This window comes from Uranotaenia lowii, unplaced genomic scaffold (assembly GCF_029784155.1).
Source record: "Uranotaenia lowii strain MFRU-FL unplaced genomic scaffold, ASM2978415v1 HiC_scaffold_23, whole genome shotgun sequence".
Lineage (NCBI taxonomy): Eukaryota > Metazoa > Arthropoda > Insecta > Diptera > Culicidae > Uranotaenia > Uranotaenia lowii.
This window is the reverse complement of record NW_026598124.1, coordinates 70877-94895: the sequence shown is the minus strand read 5'-3', so window position 1 is coordinate 94895 and position 24019 is coordinate 70877. Positions and strand designations below refer to the sequence as shown.

Genomic DNA, 24019 nt, shown 5'->3' with positions numbered 1-24019 from the left:
TCATTTCTATCTCGTCGTCACCTGAAAACGTACCGACAATTGTCACCTAAAATCGTCACCCGAGTGCAACGATTCTCACCCACGGTGAATACGAGAATAGGGTAAGAACTCATAAAGTTCATCCGAAGTGACGTTCGTCACCTAAACCGACTACTGGAATAGAGTGACTTGGGTGACTCGACTATCATCACGTCACGCGCGGCGCAGAATAAGGGCCATAGTCGGCAGATCATCTGCGGCGGTGGAGGAGGTCTATCGCAAACTGAAACGCGAAGCAGGAAGGATTGGGTTAATGATTAATACGTCCAAGACCAAGTTTATGCCGACCTGCGGATCCGAGACCGAACGAGCCCGCTTGTCCAGTAATAACAAGGTCAAGATCGATGGCGACGAGCTGGAGATAGTCGAAGACATTGTCAATCTCGACTCACTGGTGAGTGGTGAACGCAGACAATGACACGAGCGGTGAAATTCGGCTGCGAATGATTAGCGGAAGTCGTGCCTACTATGGCCTCCACAAGCAACTGCGGTCGAGAAGACTAAGTCCTCGCACAAAGTGTAACCTTGCACGAAACGTGGATATTGCTCGAGGAGGACATGCAAACACTTTTAGCTTAAACGACTGGGGGATGAGTGACTGGCGTATGAGGAACAGTCAATTGGGTTTGACGGACCAAGAGGCTTCACAGTCACAGTTTTTGACTAATGACGATGACTTTTGCCAAGCCTGGTTGTGACACTGAAGGAATGCGTGTATTGATGAGAAGTGTTGAGATTTGTCTCATTCATCGAAACAATCGATGAGATGCATAACAACACATCCATGGTGATGTTTATTAGAAATAATCAAGTATTATATGTAACCATGGAAATGGTTTAGTATATAAGGTAGCGAAGTTATCCCAAAATACTTTGGGATAAATCATCCCAAAGTATGAAAATCCCGTGAAAAATTAAAATGAAAAAAAAGTATTCTAAGTTCTACCAGCAAACAGAACAAGAGTATCCTTTCCACTGCCCAAATTGCTTCCAACAACAGTAACGACAGCAAAACTAGGCATCGTTAAGGTTTTGGAAAAAAAATTTAACTGATAGCAAGCGATGACCAAAACTAGCATTATTAAGGTTTCATTTTTTCTTAAATGATAAAATGACATAAAGGACACGAGCATACATTTACTGCAGAACTGAAGCAAATTTTTTATCACGCCCTAAATTTCTCTGTTTTTAAATACCAAAGTGATATTTTGCTATATGTATGTATGGGAAACTGTTTTCCGTTAAGTCAACGAAGTCCTAGAAAGTTAATTTTCTCCAAAAAAAAAAATTGTTTCGATATAAAATCCGATTTCGACGTTTTATGCATTTTTAAGTCATTTGGCATCGAAATTATAATTTCGATTTTTCCGATTTACTTTAGTGATTTTTGAGAGTAAAAAAACCAAAACTTTGAGCACATTGAGGCACCCCTAAATCAAGGTCGATGGAGCTGAAATTTTGGACAGGTCAGTTTTTTGGACCGATCTACAAAATGTGTATGGTCATTTTTCAAAATTCGACATGACTTGCCAAAAAAATTTCCATCCAAAATCAGCTCGGGATTAGCTTTAAACCGTTTTGTGTAGTTTATGCTTTTCCATTTTTTTCCGTGTACGGCAGATTGATATTGAATATTCATGCGATTAAGATGTTTTTAGTTTAAAAACACTTTGATTATTATTATCTTCCCAATTTACATAGTTGCTCGCCCAGTTACTTAAAAACTTGAATAACTTTTACTTTAATAAGGATTGCTAAATTTCGTATCTCTATCGTATCTAGTCGAGTTTTTCTTTTTGCAATACTTACCTCACATCTTAAGAGATTATAAGAAACAACCGGTCATCGTTAAAAAAAGAACCAACCGAGGACCGCATTTTATTTACTATCTAAAGGACATAACGTTTATGGTTTCGGCAAAACTGAATTTGAAAGATACACAATGATTAGCTTTCTTATTCTATTCAATAATGAAGAATGAACGAGATTATTCATTTTAGTATTATTTATTTCCATTTTTTGTATGCATTGATGACAGATTTCTTTTGTTGTTGCTGGTGTATGTCATTTGACAAAACTCTCTCTCACATTCCCGTAGTTATTAAGGTGAATGAAGGTTGAATGATTTTTTTCTTGTATTATTTTCTTTTGCTTGAATTTCGGAAAATTTCTCTCATTAAAGCATTCGCGTGGTAATGGTTTGTCTTATTCTTCTTCTTCTATGATTTCGATTCATTCCGAGTGCTCGGTTTGAAGATTTTTTTTCCTTTGTTTGATCTTTTTTTTTCTTTCAGATATTACCATACTTTTTTTTATCTCAGTTCAGCTCCAATTGATTACTTCTAGAAAAAGGGTGCAAATCGAAAAATGGTTATTTCTTGCCTTACACAATAAGCTAAATGACAATAAAATTGAACGCCCCAAGCTTTTTGGTGGCCATTTTGTGGTGTAACGAAAAACGACCCTTTCGATACCTCGGGTTGGGTGTTCGATTAATCTCTCTAGGCTTAAATAATGCACAACTTTTCAACAGAATTTGTATAGGTAGCTTTCAATGGATCATATAATAGGCAGGGATCAAATCAAAAATAGTAAACGGGACGACTTCCGACACTTGCTTGGCATTTTGGTGCATCCACGCTGCTTTTTGCTCCGTTTTCAAACAAGCCTTACCATTATACGAATTATAATAATATAATATATGAATATAGCGACTTTATAAGCATTTGTTTTTTTTTTGTTGGTTTGTCAATTACTTTACACAGATTCATTTTGTTGCTGTTTTTCGTAAGCGAAATTCTTTTAATTTCATCAAACGTATTTCGACATTTTGCGTTCAATATTCTTGTTTGTTATCGATAATGTTCAGATATATATAAAAAAAAAAACAAAGCTCAAAATACAGAGTTTTTTTTTCATTTAAATTTAAATTTCTTCTAGCGGGTTTGGATTTTCCTTCCAGCAGGAGTCGATTTGTATCGTTTAAGAAAAAAAAACAACACACTCAAAACCACAATTATTGATCATCACAACAAATCTCTACTAAATAACAAGCGGAGACGACTAACGACGACTGGATTTTGGAACGAAAATTCAAGAATTCGATAAAAACGAAGAATTGGTTGACTGGTCAACAAAATTTATTGCATGGTACTCACTTGTGTGGTCGATTCAGAAGTAATACTTTTTCTATCGAATAAAACATTCAAAACTTTACCATTGCCTTTGAGTCGTTCCTTACACAAACGGGTTCTTTTTTCCTATTCATTTGGTTCCGCCAGACAATAAGAGGAGTCTTTCGAGAAGGGTTTGAGAAATTTCATTAAATAGAGTTTTGGTTTACTTTGTTTTTATTTTCGGTAGTTAAATATTAATCTCAGCTGTTTCTTGTGTTATTATTATTTGTTCCAGTTGTTATGGTTGTTGTTTTTTCAAATCTTTACAACGATTATATTCCGTCTTATAAGAGACCGACTCGGATTTTTTCTGATTTCCTTAACACATTTTGGTTTTGCTTCATTCCACTACGAGGACAAAATAAAGGCAACTGAATGGAGATTAATGTTCGGTTTTTTTCCTTCTCTTCACGACTTAACCTCGTAACTCTGCTCTCATATTTTTCGTTCCATTTACTTATCTAGAGACTTGTCTACTATTGGGTTTGTTGATTTTTGTTTCTATATAAAGAGACTATTGATCAGTAGAAGTGGTAATTAGTAGTGTGTATGTGTGTGAGTGTTTATATTGGTTTTCTTTTTGTTTTGGTTTTTTTTTTCAATCAGTATCTAAAAAAACGTGTTTACATCGCAAATCGGAGATTTGTTCACCGGTAATTATAAAAAAAAATGAAAGAAAAAACATTCGATTTAATTCGTCATTGTAGCTTAGTTGCATTTTTTTGCACATGTCTCTCAGTTTTAATTATCCAGTTTGAATAAATTAATAAAATAAAACAAAAGGATATTTTATACAATACAAACTACGCCCATCTTCAAACATCATCTTATTTATCCTTATCCGAGTCGGCTTTCTTGCCTCCGATGGGAACGGCCGCTTTGACCCTGAAAATGGAAAATGATTCATTAGAAAAGTTGGTTTGTTGAAATATTCCATTATGACTTATGTTAAAAAAAATAGTATTGGCATAACTTAAACGGGAGTTTATGAGAATAGTAAGCACTGATTTGTTAATAGCAGGGTTTGAAAAAGGGATACAATATTACGATTACAGCGTGCTTCGATGTGTTTTGTGAAAAATGTCTTCGTTTTAACAAACTTTTTCCAGAATCAACATCATTTATCTGTATAATAAAATTCAATTTATAAGAAGAGAAATCAGCGTGAATTTGTTTTATGAAATTAATTTGCGGCTTTATCGGTGAGCGTTAAAGAGTTGAAATGAAAGACGGATAGAAGATCAGAAGAAATTCTAAGGTGGTGAAAAGCGCGAAGAGCATTTGGAATAGAAGCTTGACCACATACTAAATTCTTTGTCCCGCACCAATTAACTGTATTGAAGAAATAGTGTTACTACTTCCCCTACGTCCTACTGTCGCTATTCGGTTTGGTGCTATACACTTAATAGTACCTCCTATAGTCTTGTATACGGAGCTAATGCACATGACGTCTACTACTGTTGGTTGTCCAGCAACGAATGTTTCTTCCTGACTCATGCTACATTAGATTGCATGGCATACTTGTCTACACATTCTCATGCATGCATAATAATAGAGGGCAATATGGTATGAAATGCCATATGAACATAAGTTACGATACTACACCTCCTGTATCGTAATTTGTTTGGGGAAGGTTGGGTAAAACTGGCACTTTCAACAAAAAAACAATAACTAGCATTTATCTAATGACGACAATACGTTTGCTAAAGTATATCAACACTTTGGAGTCCCTTTGTTGATTTACAGCAACCAGAGCCTCATCACAGTAAACAAAACAAAAACATTACGGATGCTCCATTTGATAATTTTTTTTTCTATTTGTAAAAAAAAAGTTTGATGCCTCCCATTAACCACCTGTAGAAAAATCATCGGATTTTGGAAGAAGGGCTTGAGAGACCAGAGCGTTTTGAAGAAAAATAAATTGCTAGTTCGGGTAGAAGATCACCTCAAGGTATTTCAAAGGTGTGATGATCCAGATACCTACAAATACCCTTGGCAAGCACAATTGTTAGTCAGCTAACGAAAAACGAACACAAACACATACAGAATACAGGATCTCAATGAAACTTAATGTTTCCTCAAAGAGATTCCTTTCTTAACTCTGACCGTACATTTTTCGAGGATATAATGGCTAGCATCTTGCAAATGCTAAAACCACCAACCCACAGAAAGTGTACTATGTATACCGTAACCGGGATTTGATCTCATGACTGTTGGCTTAGAAGACTGGAAGGTCTACACCACAGCTAGCACTAGCATCTCAAAATATTGAGGACCTCGATATAGAACCGACGATATTCGGCATTAATTGTCTCAGAAACCACTGTACAAAACTGTACTCTTTTTTTTTATGAAAGCTATTTAATCAGAAAAATGGACTTGTTTGTATCAGTTTATGAAGTATGTTTGAGTATGCAGAAGTCCCCCGAAAAGTTATCAATGAGCACAAAACCAATATACTCAAAGGCTTCGTAGCGTACAAATCTAACATACTATTCACTTAAAGGAAATATACGCGCCTAAAATCTCTTGTTGAAATCAAGTATTTTATCGTGTCTGGTCTCGTATGTGAGCATAACATCCAATATTTCTTCTCCTTCGAAAAATCCAAATAGCAATATTTAGCCCTTGATTTTTCCATTTGATAAAAATCTTAACAGAAAATTTATAATTATCGTATACGTCATACTTAAGCTTTCCAGAAAATTTTTCCGGCGTATTCAGGCCAGGCCAATCTGAGCATTTTTCCCAAAAACCTAACACAATCCGGGCATTGGATTTTAAAATAGTCAATCAAAAAACCGGTCAATATTCGGGAAAATCTGACCAAAATCCAGGCTTTCCTTATGAAAAATTCAAGAGAAAAAGTGAACACAAGAAAAAATATTTTTAATTAAGTCGCCTCAGTGGTGTTCAATTCAAATTTTACATTTCCAAAAAAATGTTTGCACGTGTATCTCGATGAAACAAGCTCAAAAAACATACATTATGTAAAAAAATAGTTTTGATTTGGCTTATTTTTTACATTAGGGGAGATGAGGGCATAATGGGCACCTTAAGGAAAATGCTTATTTAACCATACAAAACAGCTGTAATATGTGAATTACATCATTGTTTCGTGTTCCGACACTCAAATAGTCTATTGTCTAATTGGATGAAACTTGAAAAAGTAGATAAAAACGTTAAAAGATGCATTTTAAAAAATTTTGCCGAAAGCTGAAAACCAGTCACTGTAGAGGCATAATGAGAAACCCCCCGAGGCAGTATGAGCACCATTAATGAAGGCATAATGAGCATTTTCTCCGGGGAATCTAGCAGCGAATTCGACTCGATGAAGTCAATTGAGTAATAGAGCTACAGCTCAACTTGTATCGTCTGACGATTTGGCCTATTGGTTAGATGTCGGAGAGATAATCAGTAGGCTCGAGTTCATCGTTAGTTGACTTCATCGTGTTGAATTCGCTGCTAGATTCTCCGGCAGAAAATGCTCAATATGCCTTCATTGAAAGTGCTCTGTTCGCCTCTAGTGAACAAATTAAAGTAAAAACGCGTTTTACAATTGATTAAAGTGAAAAATCAAAAATTTTATGATGCTGAAAATTTAGAAACAATGTGTAGATCATGTTGCAGTGCGTACATTTCAGATCAAGATGATTTAAAGGTCATAAAAGCTTATTTGGTGGTGCTCAAAAATTATAATATTTTCGTCACAGAACCTAGCTGGTTATTATTTAATATTTCTGTAAATATGAAAAGGATATTTCTTTTTTGGTGAAAAATTAATACTATAGGTAGTACGAAACAAGTCCTCATGAAAATTTGTTTAAGAAAATACGTACTTATGTAGAAAAATGGACTTCTCATTATGCCTCGGGTGCTCGTTATGCCCTCATCTCCCCTACATTTTGGATAAATCCAGACATTTTTCTTCGATATATTGGCAACCAAGCCAGACCGGGCAATTTTTTTTCTTTGAAAAATCGGGCCAGCCCAGATAAAACCAGGCAATCTGAAATGTTTAGTCATACCTACTACTTCCAACAAATTGGCAGTATTTGAATGACTTTAAATTATATCTCTTGTTTTTTTACTCTTTTGGAAAAGTTTTTTCATTGTACTCTTTTTGTCATTGCGGGATATGCTAACCCTATGCTAGACTAAACTAAGAAAAAGGCGGAACATTTCGCGAAAAAAGCGAAACATTTTACGAAATTTTCACAAAATCTCATTTTCTACAGCAAATGTTACATGGAATTGAGATTTTTTTTTCTAAATACATAATATGTTGATCATCTGCTATGTGGAATATTGGCTTATTGAATTGAACTCGTCCATTCATCAATAAATTGAAAACAGAATAATGAGTTATTCAAAATTTCATCCTTTAAACATTGTTTATTGATAGATTTCTTTTTCAGTATTCAGTCTTTTGCAGTATTCCTTGGAAAAAAAGTCAGAAGCCATAATCATTTGTGAGCAACTAAGATTTTTGGACGTGCTTGAAAAACGCTTGACTGTACCAGAATCTCATTGGGATGCTAAGAAATTGCCGAGTTATCTTGTATTATATGAACTCCGGAAAATGCAGCTTATTTCGAATTACGTTCTGGGTTGAACCAATGAATTAAGATTGACTCAGAGTTTTTTTGTTTTTCCAGTGTAAGTCAATTTTGGGCCAGATCGGATCAAGGGAAAGGGTCGCTCAACGAGCCTGAAGTTTGTATGGGATTTTGAAACATTTTGTTCGGGAGAATCCAGTTTTTTATAGATAACTTTGGGTTTCTTCGGCCGATTTCTTTTAAAAACGGGTTTCCTTGAAGTCCAAGTTACAGGGTTGCTAGCGATTTTTCGTTTTGAAATTCCAAAGTTTTTCCCGGGTTTTCCCCGGTTTTTTCACGGTTAAAAATGATGATTTTCTCGGTATTTATTATACTCGTTTTTGAATATAAAATAAAGGCGAATAAAAAAAATTCAATATAAAGGCCGAAAATGTATAACAATTTTTTTTAAACTGGTTAACCGGTATGAAGTCATGAGAAATACTTCAACGTCTTTCAACACGTTGTCTTTTCGCATCAAGTTGACAGGTTTTCATAAATTTTTAGACAAATCCAACGAAATAGGAACATTTATTGTTCTGTTGTACAATTTGTCTAGAAAGGGTTCAACTAACTCGATCTTCAAATTTTCACTGTTTTGAGGTTCTTTTGAGCCACTATGAATATTCCAGTTTATCTAAAATTTGTACAGAGTTGTAGAAAATAATTGTACAGTTTATATAGAAATATGTAGAAAATACATCGAATTATAATATTAAATCATCTTGTCAACTTGAATAGGAATTGGTCTTACAAAACTTAAAAACATCAGATTGCAGGGAAATGTTTAGTTATTTTCTTACTGCAGTTATTTTTTTTTATAGAAATCCAAAGACAGGTTTTAGACAAAAATACTTTTCTTCATACAAAACAATAAATAAATTCAGTAGTGCATGCTGTAGTCAGTTGAACTTTAGATTGAAGAAAATATTGAAAATTGTGAATAAGACAGGGCTCGGATTTCAACAGGATTTTTATAATAAAACATATATTCCAGCTCAGGAAACTTTAAGCAAAAATTTAACGTTGGAAAAGTAAAAAAATCAAAACATTTGCCATATAGGCTTCGCTCCTCAGGCCAATTAAACGAAAAACAGAACAGATATTGTTTTCGTTAGAAAAATGTAACTCTGCTTAAAAAAATCTAACGCTACTAACATATTTGATTTCTGCATGAAATAATTTAATGAAACGTGTTTATCGATTACTGAACCTTTTGACGCCGAAAACTAAAACTGGTAGTCGTAAATTAAAGAACATTGAAAGTTTTAGGTAACATAAGGACCGCGAAAAAAATCTACGTCAAGAAACACCGATTGTCGACACTCTATATATCTATCAGAAACCACTGGACCAATTTATACAAACATTTTATCATTAAGTTACAAACGTTTTGTGTTTAGTATTGTCGATTATAGATTAATTATTAAATTTAGAACATTTGTTGTTAGTGGAGCAAACTTGCTGAGATAAAAAAAATATCTCGTATTTGGTCCGAAATGCGTTAGGAAAACTATTTAAACTTTGTTTGTTACAAATGAACGAAAATAAGTGTTACCTCATGTAAATGTATATCGGGATTGTCGAAAACTCTCTTAAATTCAGAAATCAATTTAAAAATAATTTTGAAACACCGTGAAAAACTTCCTTTCATGACAATTTTCCCGGTGATGTGCCGAAATTCCCGGTTTTTTTCCGGTTTCCCGGTGATTAGATGAAATTCCAAAGTTTTTCCCGGTATTCCCGGTTTTCCCGGTTCGCTAGCAACCCTGAAGTTATGACAAATATTTTATCCGGAGACTGTAAATCAATTAGAGTTAAAATTAAAAAGTTATTAGGCTTCAAAAATGGGCTAACTTTTTTAAGGGTGGTATTAATCACGGTTTATGCTGCGACGTAATGTTCGAACGCCCCGACTCGTTAACAATAATGAATACCATCCTTAACAATGTTAGCCAATTTTTGAAGCCTGATAACTTTTTATATTTAACTCGATTCAAATTGAAGTCTTTGGATAAAATATTTGTCATAGTTCAGGCTTCCAGAAAACCCGTTTTCAAAAGAAATCGGCCGAAGAAAACCAAAGTTATTGATGGAAAACTGGTTTTTTATGTTTCTCCCGAACAAAATGTCTCAAAATTCCATACAAACTTCAGGCTCGTTGAGCGACCCCTTTCCTTAATCCGATCTGGCCCAAATTTGGCATGAGATCTTACACTACGCCTAGGATCAATTTTAGCCTGCAGCGCATAACATTTTACAGGTTTACACTTTCCCATACAAATTTGGGGCAGTCTATTGTACAGCAATTTTTCCAGCAATGTCCGTGTTTACGACCTGCGATGAAATTAAAAAAAAAAAAAAAAATATAAAAAAAACAAGGTTGCAGATCGGCAGACTGCTCGGATCTGTTTGCAGCTCCACACACATTGGCTATCTGTGCTCGAGGGTGGTTTGTTGTTCTAGCTCATACAGAACGGCAAACCGCTCAAATGTGTAGGCTTCTGGTGGGTTCTCAGCAAATTACTCGATGACCATCTGTCGTGGCTTAACATTGGCTCGCTTTAGTTCCAGCAACAAATTCAGGCAGTAAACGTTGTTAAGGAGTTTCCCTCTGGCGAAAACCTCTCAAACTTTGAACTTCATCGCCGGTGCCATCAAAAGGCGCTGGACATCGAGATTCGGGAACGTAAGTGGAGATGGATTGGGCACACGCTGCGAAAAGATGAAAACGAGATTTGCAGAGAGGCGCTAGACTGGAATCCAGAAGGACATCGAAGAAGAGGCAGACCCAGAAACTCGTGGCGGCGAAGCCTAGCCACTGAAATCCGAACTGTCGACGAGAATCTTGACTGGGACCAGGTGAAGACGCTGGCTCCGGATCGTCAACAGTGGAGGTCTTTTACCACGGCCCTATGCACCGGAGGATCGGCGCGGGATCATTAAGTAAGTAAGTAAGAAAACCTCTCCTGAAAACGCAAACTACACTTGGTTTCCGAGAAAAGTAACCCTTTTTCCGTTCTCGGTGCACTTTCTGACCAAAAGTAGGTTGTCATCCCAATCTGGGATCACAAGCACATCGATCAGTTGATTTGGGACAAATGCATTCTAACTACACTGCTCAAATGCATTGTCCCAGTTCGAACTGCTTTCATAATTTTTCAGCTGTTTCCTTATTGACTGGCACCACAATAGATGACAAATACAATTTTTCGTTGATTCTGGTGGATTCAGCCCAAAACCTTAATATCCCGATGACTTCGAAAATCTGCAGTATCGGAAGGAATCGGCAGCAAGAATTGGTTGACTTCGCCAGCGAATGATTGTCTCCCAAACCACCTTCTCCAAACTGATTCAAACCGTCGAGCAGTGTTCCGAAAATCACTCATTTTCAATGAATGTTCCTGATTGCACTTCGCAACTGAACGTACAGCGATCGGATTTTGTTATTGATCGCTACTGGTCCTATCCGATCATCGTTCGTTCTATTCATCGCTAAAATATTGATCACCTCGCAAGATGCTTGCTGTCAAAACAGTGCAGCACTATCATTCAATCGGAATCTCACCAATGAGCGATGCATACGGCGAATCATGTTGGTCTAGGATCAGGAGTGAATGGTTCAGGCAGTGAGTGAGTGATACAAGCAACCGATCCTTAGCAAATGTTGTTTGATTTTAAACATAGCCAATTAATAAATTTATTTGATTTTACAGCGTTTTTTTTACACCATAAGAATAAAATCAAATTGTAGTTGTGTTTGTGAGGGAAAGATGTTCACTTCCACCGTGTTTTTTTTTCAATTTCAAATAAACAAGGCGGATACTGAGTGAGTGACATTCAGAACGGATCAGTTTGTATCTCACTCATCTCCGATATGCGATAGTTGTAAAACCAATGATTCGGAATGATGCGACTCGGTTGGCATTGCTGAGTGGAGCGCTGATCGAGATTGCATACCAGTCAGGCGAAGCAGTTGCGAGAGGCGCTATCAGATTGTTTCCAACTAGAAACGCATCCTGAGTGTTTATTTTGATTGATTTTCGGAACAGTGCCGTCGAGTACAAGCTCACGCATGCTAACCGCAGTGCAGCTCCAAAGCATGAGGATAATACTCCTGTCTTGCAGCTTCATGGACATTTGTCCGGCTGCTCAAAGCTTTGAAGCTTAGAAAATCCTGAAAGCAACGTTCACCGCGTTGAATTTGCTCTTTGATGTGTTGCTTAAGTTACTGGTAACTATTCATTGCCCAAAACGAATTTGTAGCTCCACCAAAGCCACAGAAAAATTAAACTGAATCGCAGCTTCACATGTCAAGTAACCCTCACGACAACCTCCGATCCGAGCTGGATTTGTAGCTTTGGGTGCAGTGACCCAGATAGTCTTCTTTCCGGCCGCCAAAATTGAACTCGTGCTGCCAACCGCAGCGTGGCTCATGACTGCATCGAGATTAACCCTTTCAGCTATCATTCTGTATTCTGCTTTTCCTTTCGTCTGATTCTCACGTTATTCCATCACAGTAAACTTTCATATCTAATGTTTCTTTAGATTTTTACCACTCTTAATTATTATTTAATTCCCATGAGTTTTATACGTTCTTTTTAAACGAACACACACATATCTCAGTGAAACTTCATGTTTCTTTGAAGAGATCTAAATTCTACTAAACACTAAAGCGTACATCACTCAAGGATATAAAGGCTAGCATCATACAAATGCTAACACCACCAGCCCAACAGAACGAGTACTATGGCGTGACCGAGACTCGATCTCATGACCTCTGGCTCGGAAGAAAAAAAAAAAAAGCAAGATTTGAACGCTATCCTGTAGGCCACGGTCGGCGGCAACATTCCGTTTTTAATTTTGTTTATCGCATCGTTAAAACTATTGTACGTAATCCTCTGTTTTACAGACAACCGTTGAAGTAAAACAAGCGCTACGAATCACTCGCAATATTTAGTTCTGTATTCCAAGAATTGAGGTTTGAAATGATCACCGATTTAACGTTATTTACTTTTGATCAGAAAGTGATGAATTTGCTTATACGACAAACTCTACATTGTATGTTATTTTTTTTGATGGTGTAGTTTGATTTTCGTTATGAAATTTATAATTTTGGAAATTTGTATACCAACTTAATATTTTATGTTTCATTATTCATACGTATTAAAATCCAAATTTTAGTTTCTGTTGATTTCAAATTTTAAACATAAATGAACTGAGGAAGCTTTGCTTGCAAGGCTTATCTGGATAATTTCAATAGAGGTTGGGTACTTACTTTTCGGTAACTTCGACAATTTTGCTCTTGACCAAATCCAAGTAGGCATCGATCGACTGCTTGTTGTTTTCGTAAACCTTGGGCAAGGTGAATAGTGCGATGAATGCTGTTGAAACGGGAGGGAAAACAATGGATTAGAAATACTGTACCAACTCCTGCTTCTCAATTCACAGTTTTACCAATAATAACGCAAGTCATTCCATTGAAGATGGCACCAACATAGGTCAAGCAGTACAACACGACGCCAAACTTGATCGAATCGACCAGATCCTCGACCAGGAATAGCCGGCGCAGTTCCGACAGCAGGGCGTTCACGTGTGCCACGGCCACAGTCGTCAGCTGCTGGACCTTCTCCTGGGACAGGTTCAGATCAAAGTCCAAGTATTCCCTAGGGAAAAGAAGGAAAAATCAATAACGGACCTTTTGAGTAAACTAGGGGGGAAGTCTTACTTGAACGGGTGACCCTCGGAGGTCTTCTGTACGGCTTGCATCACGTTCTTGTAGATCCGGAACGAGACGGTACCGAACAGGACGATCAGTGACACGTACGAGAAGACGCTGATCAGCGAGAACAGTGACATGGCGATCAGGACCGAGAAGCCGCTGCCGAACACGATGCCCGATTTCTTCACATCGCGCCAGTAGATCAGGGATTCCACTGCAAAGAGAAAAGGTAATGGGGAAAAACGTTAATTGGGGGATTGATTCAGATAGTAAGAATTGAGAAATCAATAGAAATTTTTGCCGATCAGAAATTTTATTTTGCCACATCATTGATGGCCTTTAGTTTCAAGAATTACGATACCCTCCTGGATAGGCCATAGTCCGTTTCAATTTTTAAGTAGCAATATCCGGTTTTGGTAGCAACAAATCGGGCTAAAAACAGCGCGCTAGATATTGATTAAGAATGGACTCTCGATTATGCGCCACGCCAGAAAAGAAAATCGAAAATGAAATCCCAAAACACGAAAACTTGTTTCGTTCCATTCTTGCGTAATCCCTGTGTCTGCCTGCAGCTGGTTGGCATATCATTCTTGTTATAGGACATATTTTGCGTGCTTTTTTGTGCAGCGTAAAGCATTTTTTTTATTCTGCTGTTTATAATCATCCTCGACCAGAATAGGTTGGCACTCGGTTCTCGTTTTCGTGAAGGTAGACTACTACTGTATCGTTTCTTGTTCCCGAGCAACCGGGGCGAAGAACCGGTATTTTTGTCGCGAAATCAATTGTTCGGCGATTTTGATTCTTTTAAATGCCACGAGAGCAGATTTTCACTGCAATAATTCAATCCGAGGTACGCGTCAGTCTCCTCTGCTTACCATAGCATTGTTGAACCAATTTGAGGGGTGCCTTTAATTGATGTGGATCGTTAAATTTTGTTATTACACATTTTCGGTGAATTTTTGGGTCATTACGTTTCCATTTTCAAGATTAAGTTGCAAGATTTTCTGATTGATCTTAAACGTATACCTATTCAAAAAGCGATTGCTTCGCGTATCATTGCTTATCTGTGTTAGAAAAAGGGGTTTAGGGGTTGGCTTCCTATACTTATAAGCGGCAAAGCATAAAAAAGGAAAAATTTCATTTTTGCTATCACAACTCGTGTTCAAAACTCAAAGATCTATCTGTTTTCCGTTTCAGGCCTGAGCTCAGAAAAAAGTGGGAAAGCCAGATTTCGCACCTTATATAACCTAGGAACTTATGGATCGATTTCTACAAAATTTACACCATTGAATTACATACTTAAAATCTCAGGATTATTTTTAAACACAAACAATATTTTTAGAATTATTTTGAGCTGAATATCAGAATTTAGAAGCAACTTTTTTTTTGTTTCGTTGAGGTTTTAGTAGACAGTATTTTATCAGGCTTAATACAATTTAATTTGATTATTATACATAAGTTGTATTTACAACTTAAGACGCTCTGCATTTTTTACCTTGGTCACAATTTGCTCAATTGGTGGTCCAATCACTTTATTACTTATGTATACCGTTTATCGGCTGAACCAAGAAAAAGTAAACTTTGAGCATGAGCTTACTATCAACTACGGTCCACCTACGGCCCCTCCTGGCAAATGGCATAATGGTTGCACTCCGTGATCGGTCCGAAATAATCAACATTGCACAATGAACCAAATGAAAGATGGCCAGGAAAAAGCAATACAATCTCACTGTACAGTTTTGAGAATCTCACTTTTTAATATGAACCAATAACGACGCCGGCCAAGTCCGTGTAGTCGATAAGAGGAAGTGAAGAGTAGCACATGGGATGTTTTGTTTTGCGGAGACCGGCTGTACGCCAGCGCTCCACAAATCTCACGCTGAATATTTGGGGGTGAGGGTAATGTGGCATTGTATTGTTTTTCAATTGTATGAAATTTTTATCATTTTTGTCATTTTTGAGTACCCTAATAATTTTTTATAATTTTTGTGGTTGTTGTATTTTATCACTATTTAAGAACGTAAAAACGTATTTATGGTGTTTGAAAGAAAACTATAAGACCATGTCGTTCCATAAAAACGTTCGATTTTCACATTTGGCACATGCACCAAAATCTGAGTTGTTGCCAAAAGCGTACGGCGCCTGTATTTACTATCAACCTTGAATTAAGTTTATTTCTGTGTTCTGTGATATCAGCGAAGATTTATCATTGGATTTCATTTATAATCAAATGTTGTGATAAGCTATAAGCAGTATTGCAATGTTTTTAATTAAAATCAGTATGATGCCTTCAGGAATTTTCAAACTTTTGCTAGCTAGAATCACCTTTCTCTAGCTTTGAAAATGCCAGTTAACGATAAAAACAATAATAGATACACACCTGAGATAAACACTCAGGTTAAAAGTTATGCTTATTTACTCTCTCGTCTAGTTTACCATTACAAAGTATTACTTCAGTAGTATAGTATACAGTGATGTCAACCTTCCAGATTTTGTCTGGATCTTCCAGACTTTTTGGACTTTTGCCTGACATTTTTTCAGGATTCCAGACTTCCAGACTTTAGACATTTTTTCCAGACAATTACAGACTTTTGGTTTAGGACATAAATTGTTCTAAGAAACTATGAAAATTCAAAATGAATTATGAATGCAGTGGTTGAAAGTAATGAATAATGGCAAATGTTTCGAAGATCTCTGTGAAATTGAGAGTCTAACAGAACTCGTAAGTGATAGTGTCAGAAACAAACAATTAGTGGCTATCTGCAACATTGGGATCCGGCGACCAAAAAAAAAAAAGGTTGCCACCTTCCCAAAAGCAAGCTTTGTAGACTTTCTCAGACATTTCAAGACATTTTTTCAAAATCTTCGAGACTTTTTCGAAAAACGGTTGGTAACCCTGGTAGTATATAAATTGTTCTTGTTTTTTTTTTCATTCTGTTCTCCCAGGCGCAACTTAAGCTTGGTAGTAGCTCTGTCCAAATCAATCACCCGCCGTGTTAAGATCGCACTTATAAAACCCACAAATCAAACCGAGAAACAAAAAGTTGTATTATTAAGTTGAGTCAACTGAATCGTCGCGAGTTTTCCAAATTGTGTCCGAAAGTGTCCCGGTCCAAAAACAAAGCTTAACCTTCATAAAATCGATCACATTGAATATTTCATCAAAATAGATGAAAATGTTTGTACATAGGTTAATCGGGACGAATAAGATTCAAATTCAGCAAGCATTGCATCGCGGCCGGGAAAGTTCGATTTTCATGTCATAATTCATTCATTTGCTGGAAATCGGTAGCCGGAAGCACTTTAACACTATCTAAATTAATAGAAAACCACTACATGTTCGAAGGCGTGTTTCCAAATTTATCCATATTAGGTGCAAATAAAATTTTATAAAATAGTTCTTGGTTTTTTCCGGTAATTCAACAGTAAGCTACCATTCTTCCCTTCTGTTGGAAGTTCTTGAGAAAGTTTCTTGGAACAGACGGAACACTCCATTTTTTTTTTGTTTTATTACGTTTCTTTGAAACCAATCAAAATAGCTTTACAAAATCATTCAAATTTTAGAACAATAACAAAAATGTTCTCAGTGGACTAGGTCATAGATAAATGAAGAGCGTTGCGCTAAGAAATTTTAGGACGTTAAATCGATTTCGGGACACTGTGAAATTTAAAAAAATGCCAAATTCCAAATGGAGACTCCCTACTACCATCACGAATCACCTATACGTATACCTATACGTAAATAACATATTATAGAACGAACTCACCAAATCACTAGACGATTCCTCAGGTTTCCGAATGTTTATGTTGGATTTTGGCGACCGGCTTTTGATTGTTTCCAGTTTTGTGAAATACTGCATCCACTTATAGGAACAGTTATCGTTAAAACTTTTACAAGCTATTAGAACATCGGACAGTTCAGAAGTAGAAAAAATTCACAATTTCATGGAAACATGGTACAGAAGCCATGGAAAACTCGAGGAAATTTAGTCAAAAATGACAATGAAGGCACATCCATGTAACTTATCGAAAATCCTTTCTGTACGCTCAGTGCTGCTCCCTCCTGAGATGAGGCATCATAACAGGCGGATGAAATATTTGGTACACCCTCCATGGGGGTCAATGGTTTGAGTATTCAACAACGTCAACGTCAAATAACATACAAAATTATCGAAGCAACCGATGTTCGTATTCGCACTGTTGGAATCAATTTTAACAAGCTTGTTTTTATAAACAAAAACGAGTTTGGCTCTTTAAAACCTGAAAGTATGAGCCGTTTCAAATAAAGATTTACAAAAAAAAGTTTGTTTTAATGAGCGAATAGAATCCAAATTGAGCATTCATAGAATGATTTTCTTCTCGATCAGAGTAAAATAAGAAAAGCTGAGTTTCGGTTTAATTCAAATTCAATTTAAGTGTTTTCCGGATTTTTTTTTCTTATGATTTTGTATTACAATATTAGGTAAACAATTCGTCCGAAAAATCAATCAAAATATATTTTTAACCATTCAAAATATTGTAGATGGCTCTGCAGTGCTGATTTCCAACATTGAAACATTTTACGATGATTTGTTTTTCCAAGACAGACTTTGGTTACCATGGCTAGATGCATGAATTGCCGGAACTCTTTCGATGGCGTTGCCTAGATTGAAGGTCCATATAGAAGAATGATTGTTCGTGGCAAAGCCTTCTTCATTATCTTGAAGTGACGTTATCTTTGCTGAAGGTCGCAATGAAAGTTGTGCAACTTTTTTTTTATTTACGAACGCTCTAATAACAAGGCGTATGGCTGAATTCTCATATATATATGTTCAAAAGTACACTTTTTTGACGATATCACAAACTTTCACCAAAAAAAAAAAAATAGGTGTCCACTGTCTTTCGTGAACTCTTTTTATAAGATTGAGGCTAGCTCTTTGTCGGAATTTTGACACGAATGAACGCTAACTGAAAATGCTTCATTTTAGGTTGTTAGGACGAACATTTCTTTAAGCCAAATGAAGATCTCAATGGTTTGAAGTTCAATCTGAGAAAGGTAATTGGAAATTAAAATGTTATCCAACAACAATAATTAAAGTTAGTTTACGCTTTAGCAGGCTACTCGATAGGGACTTATTAAAACAAGTGTATCTCAAATTAAAAAAAGACATAGAAGAGTATGTATAATTGTTTTTATTTTTCCATAACAACTTGTTAATTCTCAAATATGTTTGAACAATCAATTTGTTGACAAATTGAAATTCCATAACCAGGTAATTGTTAAGTGGAAAGTGCCACCTCAGCCAGACCAAACACGTTGCAGCACTTCATCTTCTCTAAGCCCATAGGTACACTATCAGTAGGTAATAGCGCCGTAGAATGCACCAAAAAAAAAACTAAACAAGAAAGATAAGCCTACAACACAGCGAACTGCAACGTAACGCCTAGGCCAACTCACAATTCAGCTCCCTGCTGTAAAAATAAAGTGCCAACTCTGCACGGCCGGCGTCAGCCAAAATATTTCATCAATGATCATTCATCATCATCACCACCGTCATCGATCGAATCGAATCGAATGCAATTTCACTTTCATCCACGTGCTCTCGATAGACGAAAGAAAAACGAGGTTCGCAACTAATAATTGCGGATCTCGGCCATCAACGTCACAGCTTCAGTCCAGTCGAGTCCCAGACATGCTGCTGCAGGGGAATTAGAAGAGAAAACCATACGATTGTGACGATCGACCGACATATGAAATCGAGAAGACGAGAGACGGAAAAAACAAAAACTTTTAACAAGAAAGAGTCCACGGTTGCGGTAATCTTAAAATGACATAAAAATTAAATCGACAGAAACCAATTAAACGGTATCTAACTGGGTGGGGGTGGGAAGAAGAAACCAAAACTACCCAGGCTATCGCATCATTAGTGTCGTCTGCTGATTTTTTCCCTGCTATCTTATGGGTCTAGTTTTTATTTGTCCATTACACAATATCAAGCTTCAGCTTTTTTTTTTAATTTGTTGAAAAGAAAACCGGGGAATTTCGTTTTCACACATCAGCTCAGAGGGGTGATTTTGATCCACTTGATCGAGTTTGAAAACGAACGTCGTAAAGTACTATTTGACCTTTAGAAGTGACTGGATGACCGTTTCGTTTTTTTTGCAGATATTGTGAGACACAATTTATTGATGGGTTGTATTGGAAATGCACCCTTTAAATACCAAAACTGGAATTATATTTTTTATTGAAAATGACTCAAGAAGAATTGAAAAAAATGTATTCTGTTCTATTCTAAACACAAACTTTAGTTAGACCAGAGAACTTGTGAAAAGAAATTGACATTTGAATTCAAAATTTAAGAGTCGAGTTTTGAGTTTTCAATCGAGAAGTCTATTTATTAATTTTTAACTTTTATTGATTTTCAAGTTTTTGTCTCAATGACTCATTTCATTGAAAATCCAGAAAAAGCTGCGCATTTTATAGCTTTTCATCTCTTGTGTTTGTCAATTTTTCAATTAGTTTTCGAAAATTTGATTTTTTTAACAAACGGAAATGTATTGAAATAAAATTCTAAAAACCTGCAAAAAACACCAAATATAGTTTGCAATATCGTTTGGCATAGTTGACTCAAATTCAATCCTTTTTTTTAATCCCTTTGGCTCTGGGGCACTCTTATCTTTTTAGTAAACGATTGAGATACAGTCGAGCCTGAATAAGCGAGAAACCTCGTTTAAGTGAGAGAAATCGCCAGATCCCATGCGTTTTAGGATCAAAACCTCTAGAAGTGAGAGTGTAAAACCGAGAGTTTTGCTTGGCTAGACTAAAGAAAATTCAAGAAAATAACGTTTCCAAACTCAATTTTGGGTAAATCTATGACATCGTGTAGTTTGAATCGATTTTTTTTTTCAGATAACCAGTAAATATTGAATGTGTTTGTTTTTTTTTTTTTTTGTTAATTGCAATGAATAATATCAGCATTTATGTCAAATTTCGAATTTGATCGAATTTACACTAGTAGGTTTCGAATTGAAATCATATCTTCAAAAATTATACCATTGTGACTAGAGATGTACCGAATATTCGGTCGGCCGAATATTCGGCGCCGAATACCGCCGAAAAACCGTTAAGCCGAATATTCGGCACACCGAATAGTTGAGCTAAGTATTCGGCCGAATACGCCGAATAGGCCGAATATCTACTACAGACTTGTAAAATTTTTCAACTTACTTAGGATAAATTATGAAATATTTAAAAAAAATGTTGTAAAAGCTACAAAATCATTAAAAACTTATGGTTTCAGCAAAACATCTAAGGTGTATCCGCGTATCTTTCACTGTTGATCGTACAGGAGAATGCTGACAAGTATCGCTTTAAACTTTGATTATAGTAAATTCCAGATTTTCTGGATATATTCAAGCTTGCGCATAAATCCAGTAAAGATTTTAGATAAGTCAATTCTGGCTGGGGTGTCCAGATATTGTTTAAAACTTCCCGAATTTTGTCAGATTATTTGTTAAAAATCAAATAAAAAACTCAAATTCCTCTTTAAAATCTTCTAGGTTTTGTGTTCAACATCGGCCGTTCGCCGAATACCACTATTCGGTACATCTCTAATTGTGACAAAAAAAAATAAAAATTAAGATTAGGTATAGCTAGCATCTACTTTGTATGCCGTGAAGAAGATTCGATCTCATGACTGTTGGATTAGAACACTCAAACGCTATCCTGGAGGCCACGGACGGCGCTTAGTGTTAACAGGGTGGCCACTCAATTTAAAATTTTGCATTTGCTGCATTTTGCTCGACTTTTTCCGCATGGTCTCACAAAATGTCCGATTCTCAAAAACAAAAAAAAAATCAGTTTCAAAAGCTCTATTCAAAGGTATTCTACTGTTAATAAGTGATTTAATTGAAACAAAATTATTGACAAAATTCAAACATCATAGCATTTTTGAGATACAAATTTTTCTGTGACCGGCCTTTATTCTGCGCACTTTTATATTTAGCTATCAATAAAACCAATTTTCAAGTCAATAAGAACTTTTAGGAAAAGCCTAACCAGAATGGGCAAATGTGCAAAGTTTGAAATTAAACAGAAATAGTAACGATTTGGGTAATTTCTATACCTAGAATGAATATGATAAAAAGGTGTATTGTAGTAAAACTCGTTTTCATTAAATGGCACATTTCAGATAAATGATGAAAAGCAGCCGCAAATAAGTAAATTCAAGACACAAAGAATGAAATTTTTGAATCTTATGTGAATGTATTTCATAAACTTTGTAAAAACCGTATGCTTGTCAAAAAAATAGATTCAATTAAAAAACTGGTTTGATTTCGCCGTATGAATGAAGATAAGAAATTAATTGATAATTCCTCATTGATTTTATCCAAATAACTGCAATGGTATCAAAGTTTACATTTCTTACTCCTAATTATTTCATCTAAATATATTTGCTGATTTTTTATTTTAAACAGGAGTACAAATTGTCGGAATTCGACCATATCGAACTAAACCTCCAAAGCTGTTCGGGTCAATATGACCCGAAGCGCACATTTCATACCTCTTTATCATCATTCCAATATACTGAAGAACTGGGAATTTTGACAGACCAAGTATGAAAATAATGATCAAATTAACGACAATAAATAAAATTTGAGTTTTGAAAATCGTTTCATTGGAAAATGAAATACAGCTAAGCAAAGCCAAAACTGGATGTCGTTTTTTTAAAGTAAGATTTTTTTCTACCGGAAGATCTTAGATAGCGATCAAAACTTTCATTGGACTCCAACATGTCTATACATTGTCGGATAGATGGATTCTTGACGATTTCAAACATCAATGAAACACTTAAATAAAGAAACGCTGTCAGAAGTTATGAGTATTTTAAGAATTAAATTTATTTTTCGGACTTTTTACTTTGTGAACCAGTTTCTGATAACCTGGTAATACTTATCGACTTTATTTTGAAATGTTGAGTAATTAGACTAAATAACTTACACAATGAATATAATATCATTAAAATCGGTTAACATTTACAGCCAGAAGAACGAAATCAAACTACAACTCAAATTTCCCCGAAACGGATATTTTGCGAACGGCTTTGGAAGGTTAAAAAAAAAAAATTATGAATTGTAAGGACCAGAATCAGTACTATAAAATGCAACAAACTAATTGTCGTCAATCATATTAGCTTTTTTGTTTTGTAAATGAGATTCAAATAGTGTCAAACCCGAAGCAAATATTCGTTAGAAAGTTCACAAAAGGTACAAAATGTTAAATTCTAGCATAAATAAGATTAATTGAAAGTTTTTCAATAATTAAAAATTCGTCGATTCAAGAAATCTCTATAAGATAAAAAAAAAAGCTTCATATGCAGTTATCGACCTGCAATCGGAGTTCCAATTTTTATTACATACAGTACCGTTCATAATTGTATAGAAATTGAAAGCACGCGCACTGTCACTTCGACTTTGAACTTCCATAACTTTTTACTCTGATGATATTTTTTAATCAAATTTTCTGCGTTAGATAGATCAACTATCACACACCACACCACAAAATTTGAGCTTTCTGGAGTTTGTGTGGCTTGAGATACAGTAATTCTACGAAAATCGGACTTTTTGGACTTTTACCATTCAAACTGCAATGTCTCAGAAACTACGCTACATTTTTATTGATATTTTGCAGAGTGATTGTTGAAATATAAACAGGGTGTCGACTCATATCTGGTAATAAAATTCCCTGATTTTCCCTGATTTTCCAGTCGTTTTTCCAGAAAATTCCAGGTTTGAAAAACAACCTGAGGAAGCAACTTAAAGTTATAAAAAATATATTTCCCCCGAAAATAAACGCACAGAAAGTTTTGAGTCGAGAATACTAATTTATTACGATAATTTCAAAGGAAGTATTATTTGTGATATTAAACATTTTAAGATAAGTCAGCCAGTTCTTATTCTTATGATTTTAGCATAACAATTTTCTCTTGCAAGCTAACAGCCTTCTTCTGTGCGTCTTCCAAAATTTTCCTCCGTTTCACCTCAAGCGATTTTGCTTCCGCTTCTCGATGACGTTTCATCAGCTTTGTTTGGTCTGATTCAAGAGCTTCCTTTTTGCGGGGATCTTTGTCTTCCAAATACAGAGCATGTGAATTTCGAACTCTCTGAATAAGTTTTTTGGAAATTTGGACTGATTTTATCCCTCCAGCATAAAAAACAGCATCATACACACAAAACTTTCCGGGTTCCACTTAGCAAAAATTCGCTGTTACTTTCCGTTAGCAAAATTTTTTTTTACTGTTGAGTTAGCTAAAAGCAAAATTTACTTAATTTTAGTAATAACGAGGTTAATCTTGCTTGATTTTAGTAAAAGTAAGTATTTCTAGCCGCTTTGTTTAAAGACAGCAGCCGCCGCAAGTTGGGAGAAAAACAACAAACCACGGTTCCGATAATTTGATGCTTGCGGTTCGTTTGGTGACTAGTTCAACGACAAAATGGTTGTCCAA

General features: G+C 35.7%; 1 protein-coding gene across 4 annotated transcripts in view; it reads right to left on the bottom strand.

Moving 5' to 3' along the window:
• Positions 1-3777: 3777 nt before the first annotated feature.
• LOC129759651 (reticulon-1-A) overlaps positions 3778-24019 on the bottom strand; it is a 71945-nt gene continuing 51703 nt past the window's right edge. For all 4 annotated transcript variants that reach the window (XM_055757158.1, XM_055757159.1, XM_055757162.1 and 1 more), the window contains 4 exons: positions 13542-13749; positions 13271-13479; positions 13092-13197; positions 3778-4100 (listed from right to left, as the gene is read on the bottom strand). In XM_055757158.1, coding sequence (XP_055613133.1) covers positions 4043-4100; positions 13092-13197; positions 13271-13479; positions 13542-13749 — 581 coding nt within the window. In that variant the 3' untranslated portion in view covers positions 3778-4042. The remainder of the gene's footprint in view (positions 4101-13091; positions 13198-13270; positions 13480-13541; positions 13750-24019) is intronic.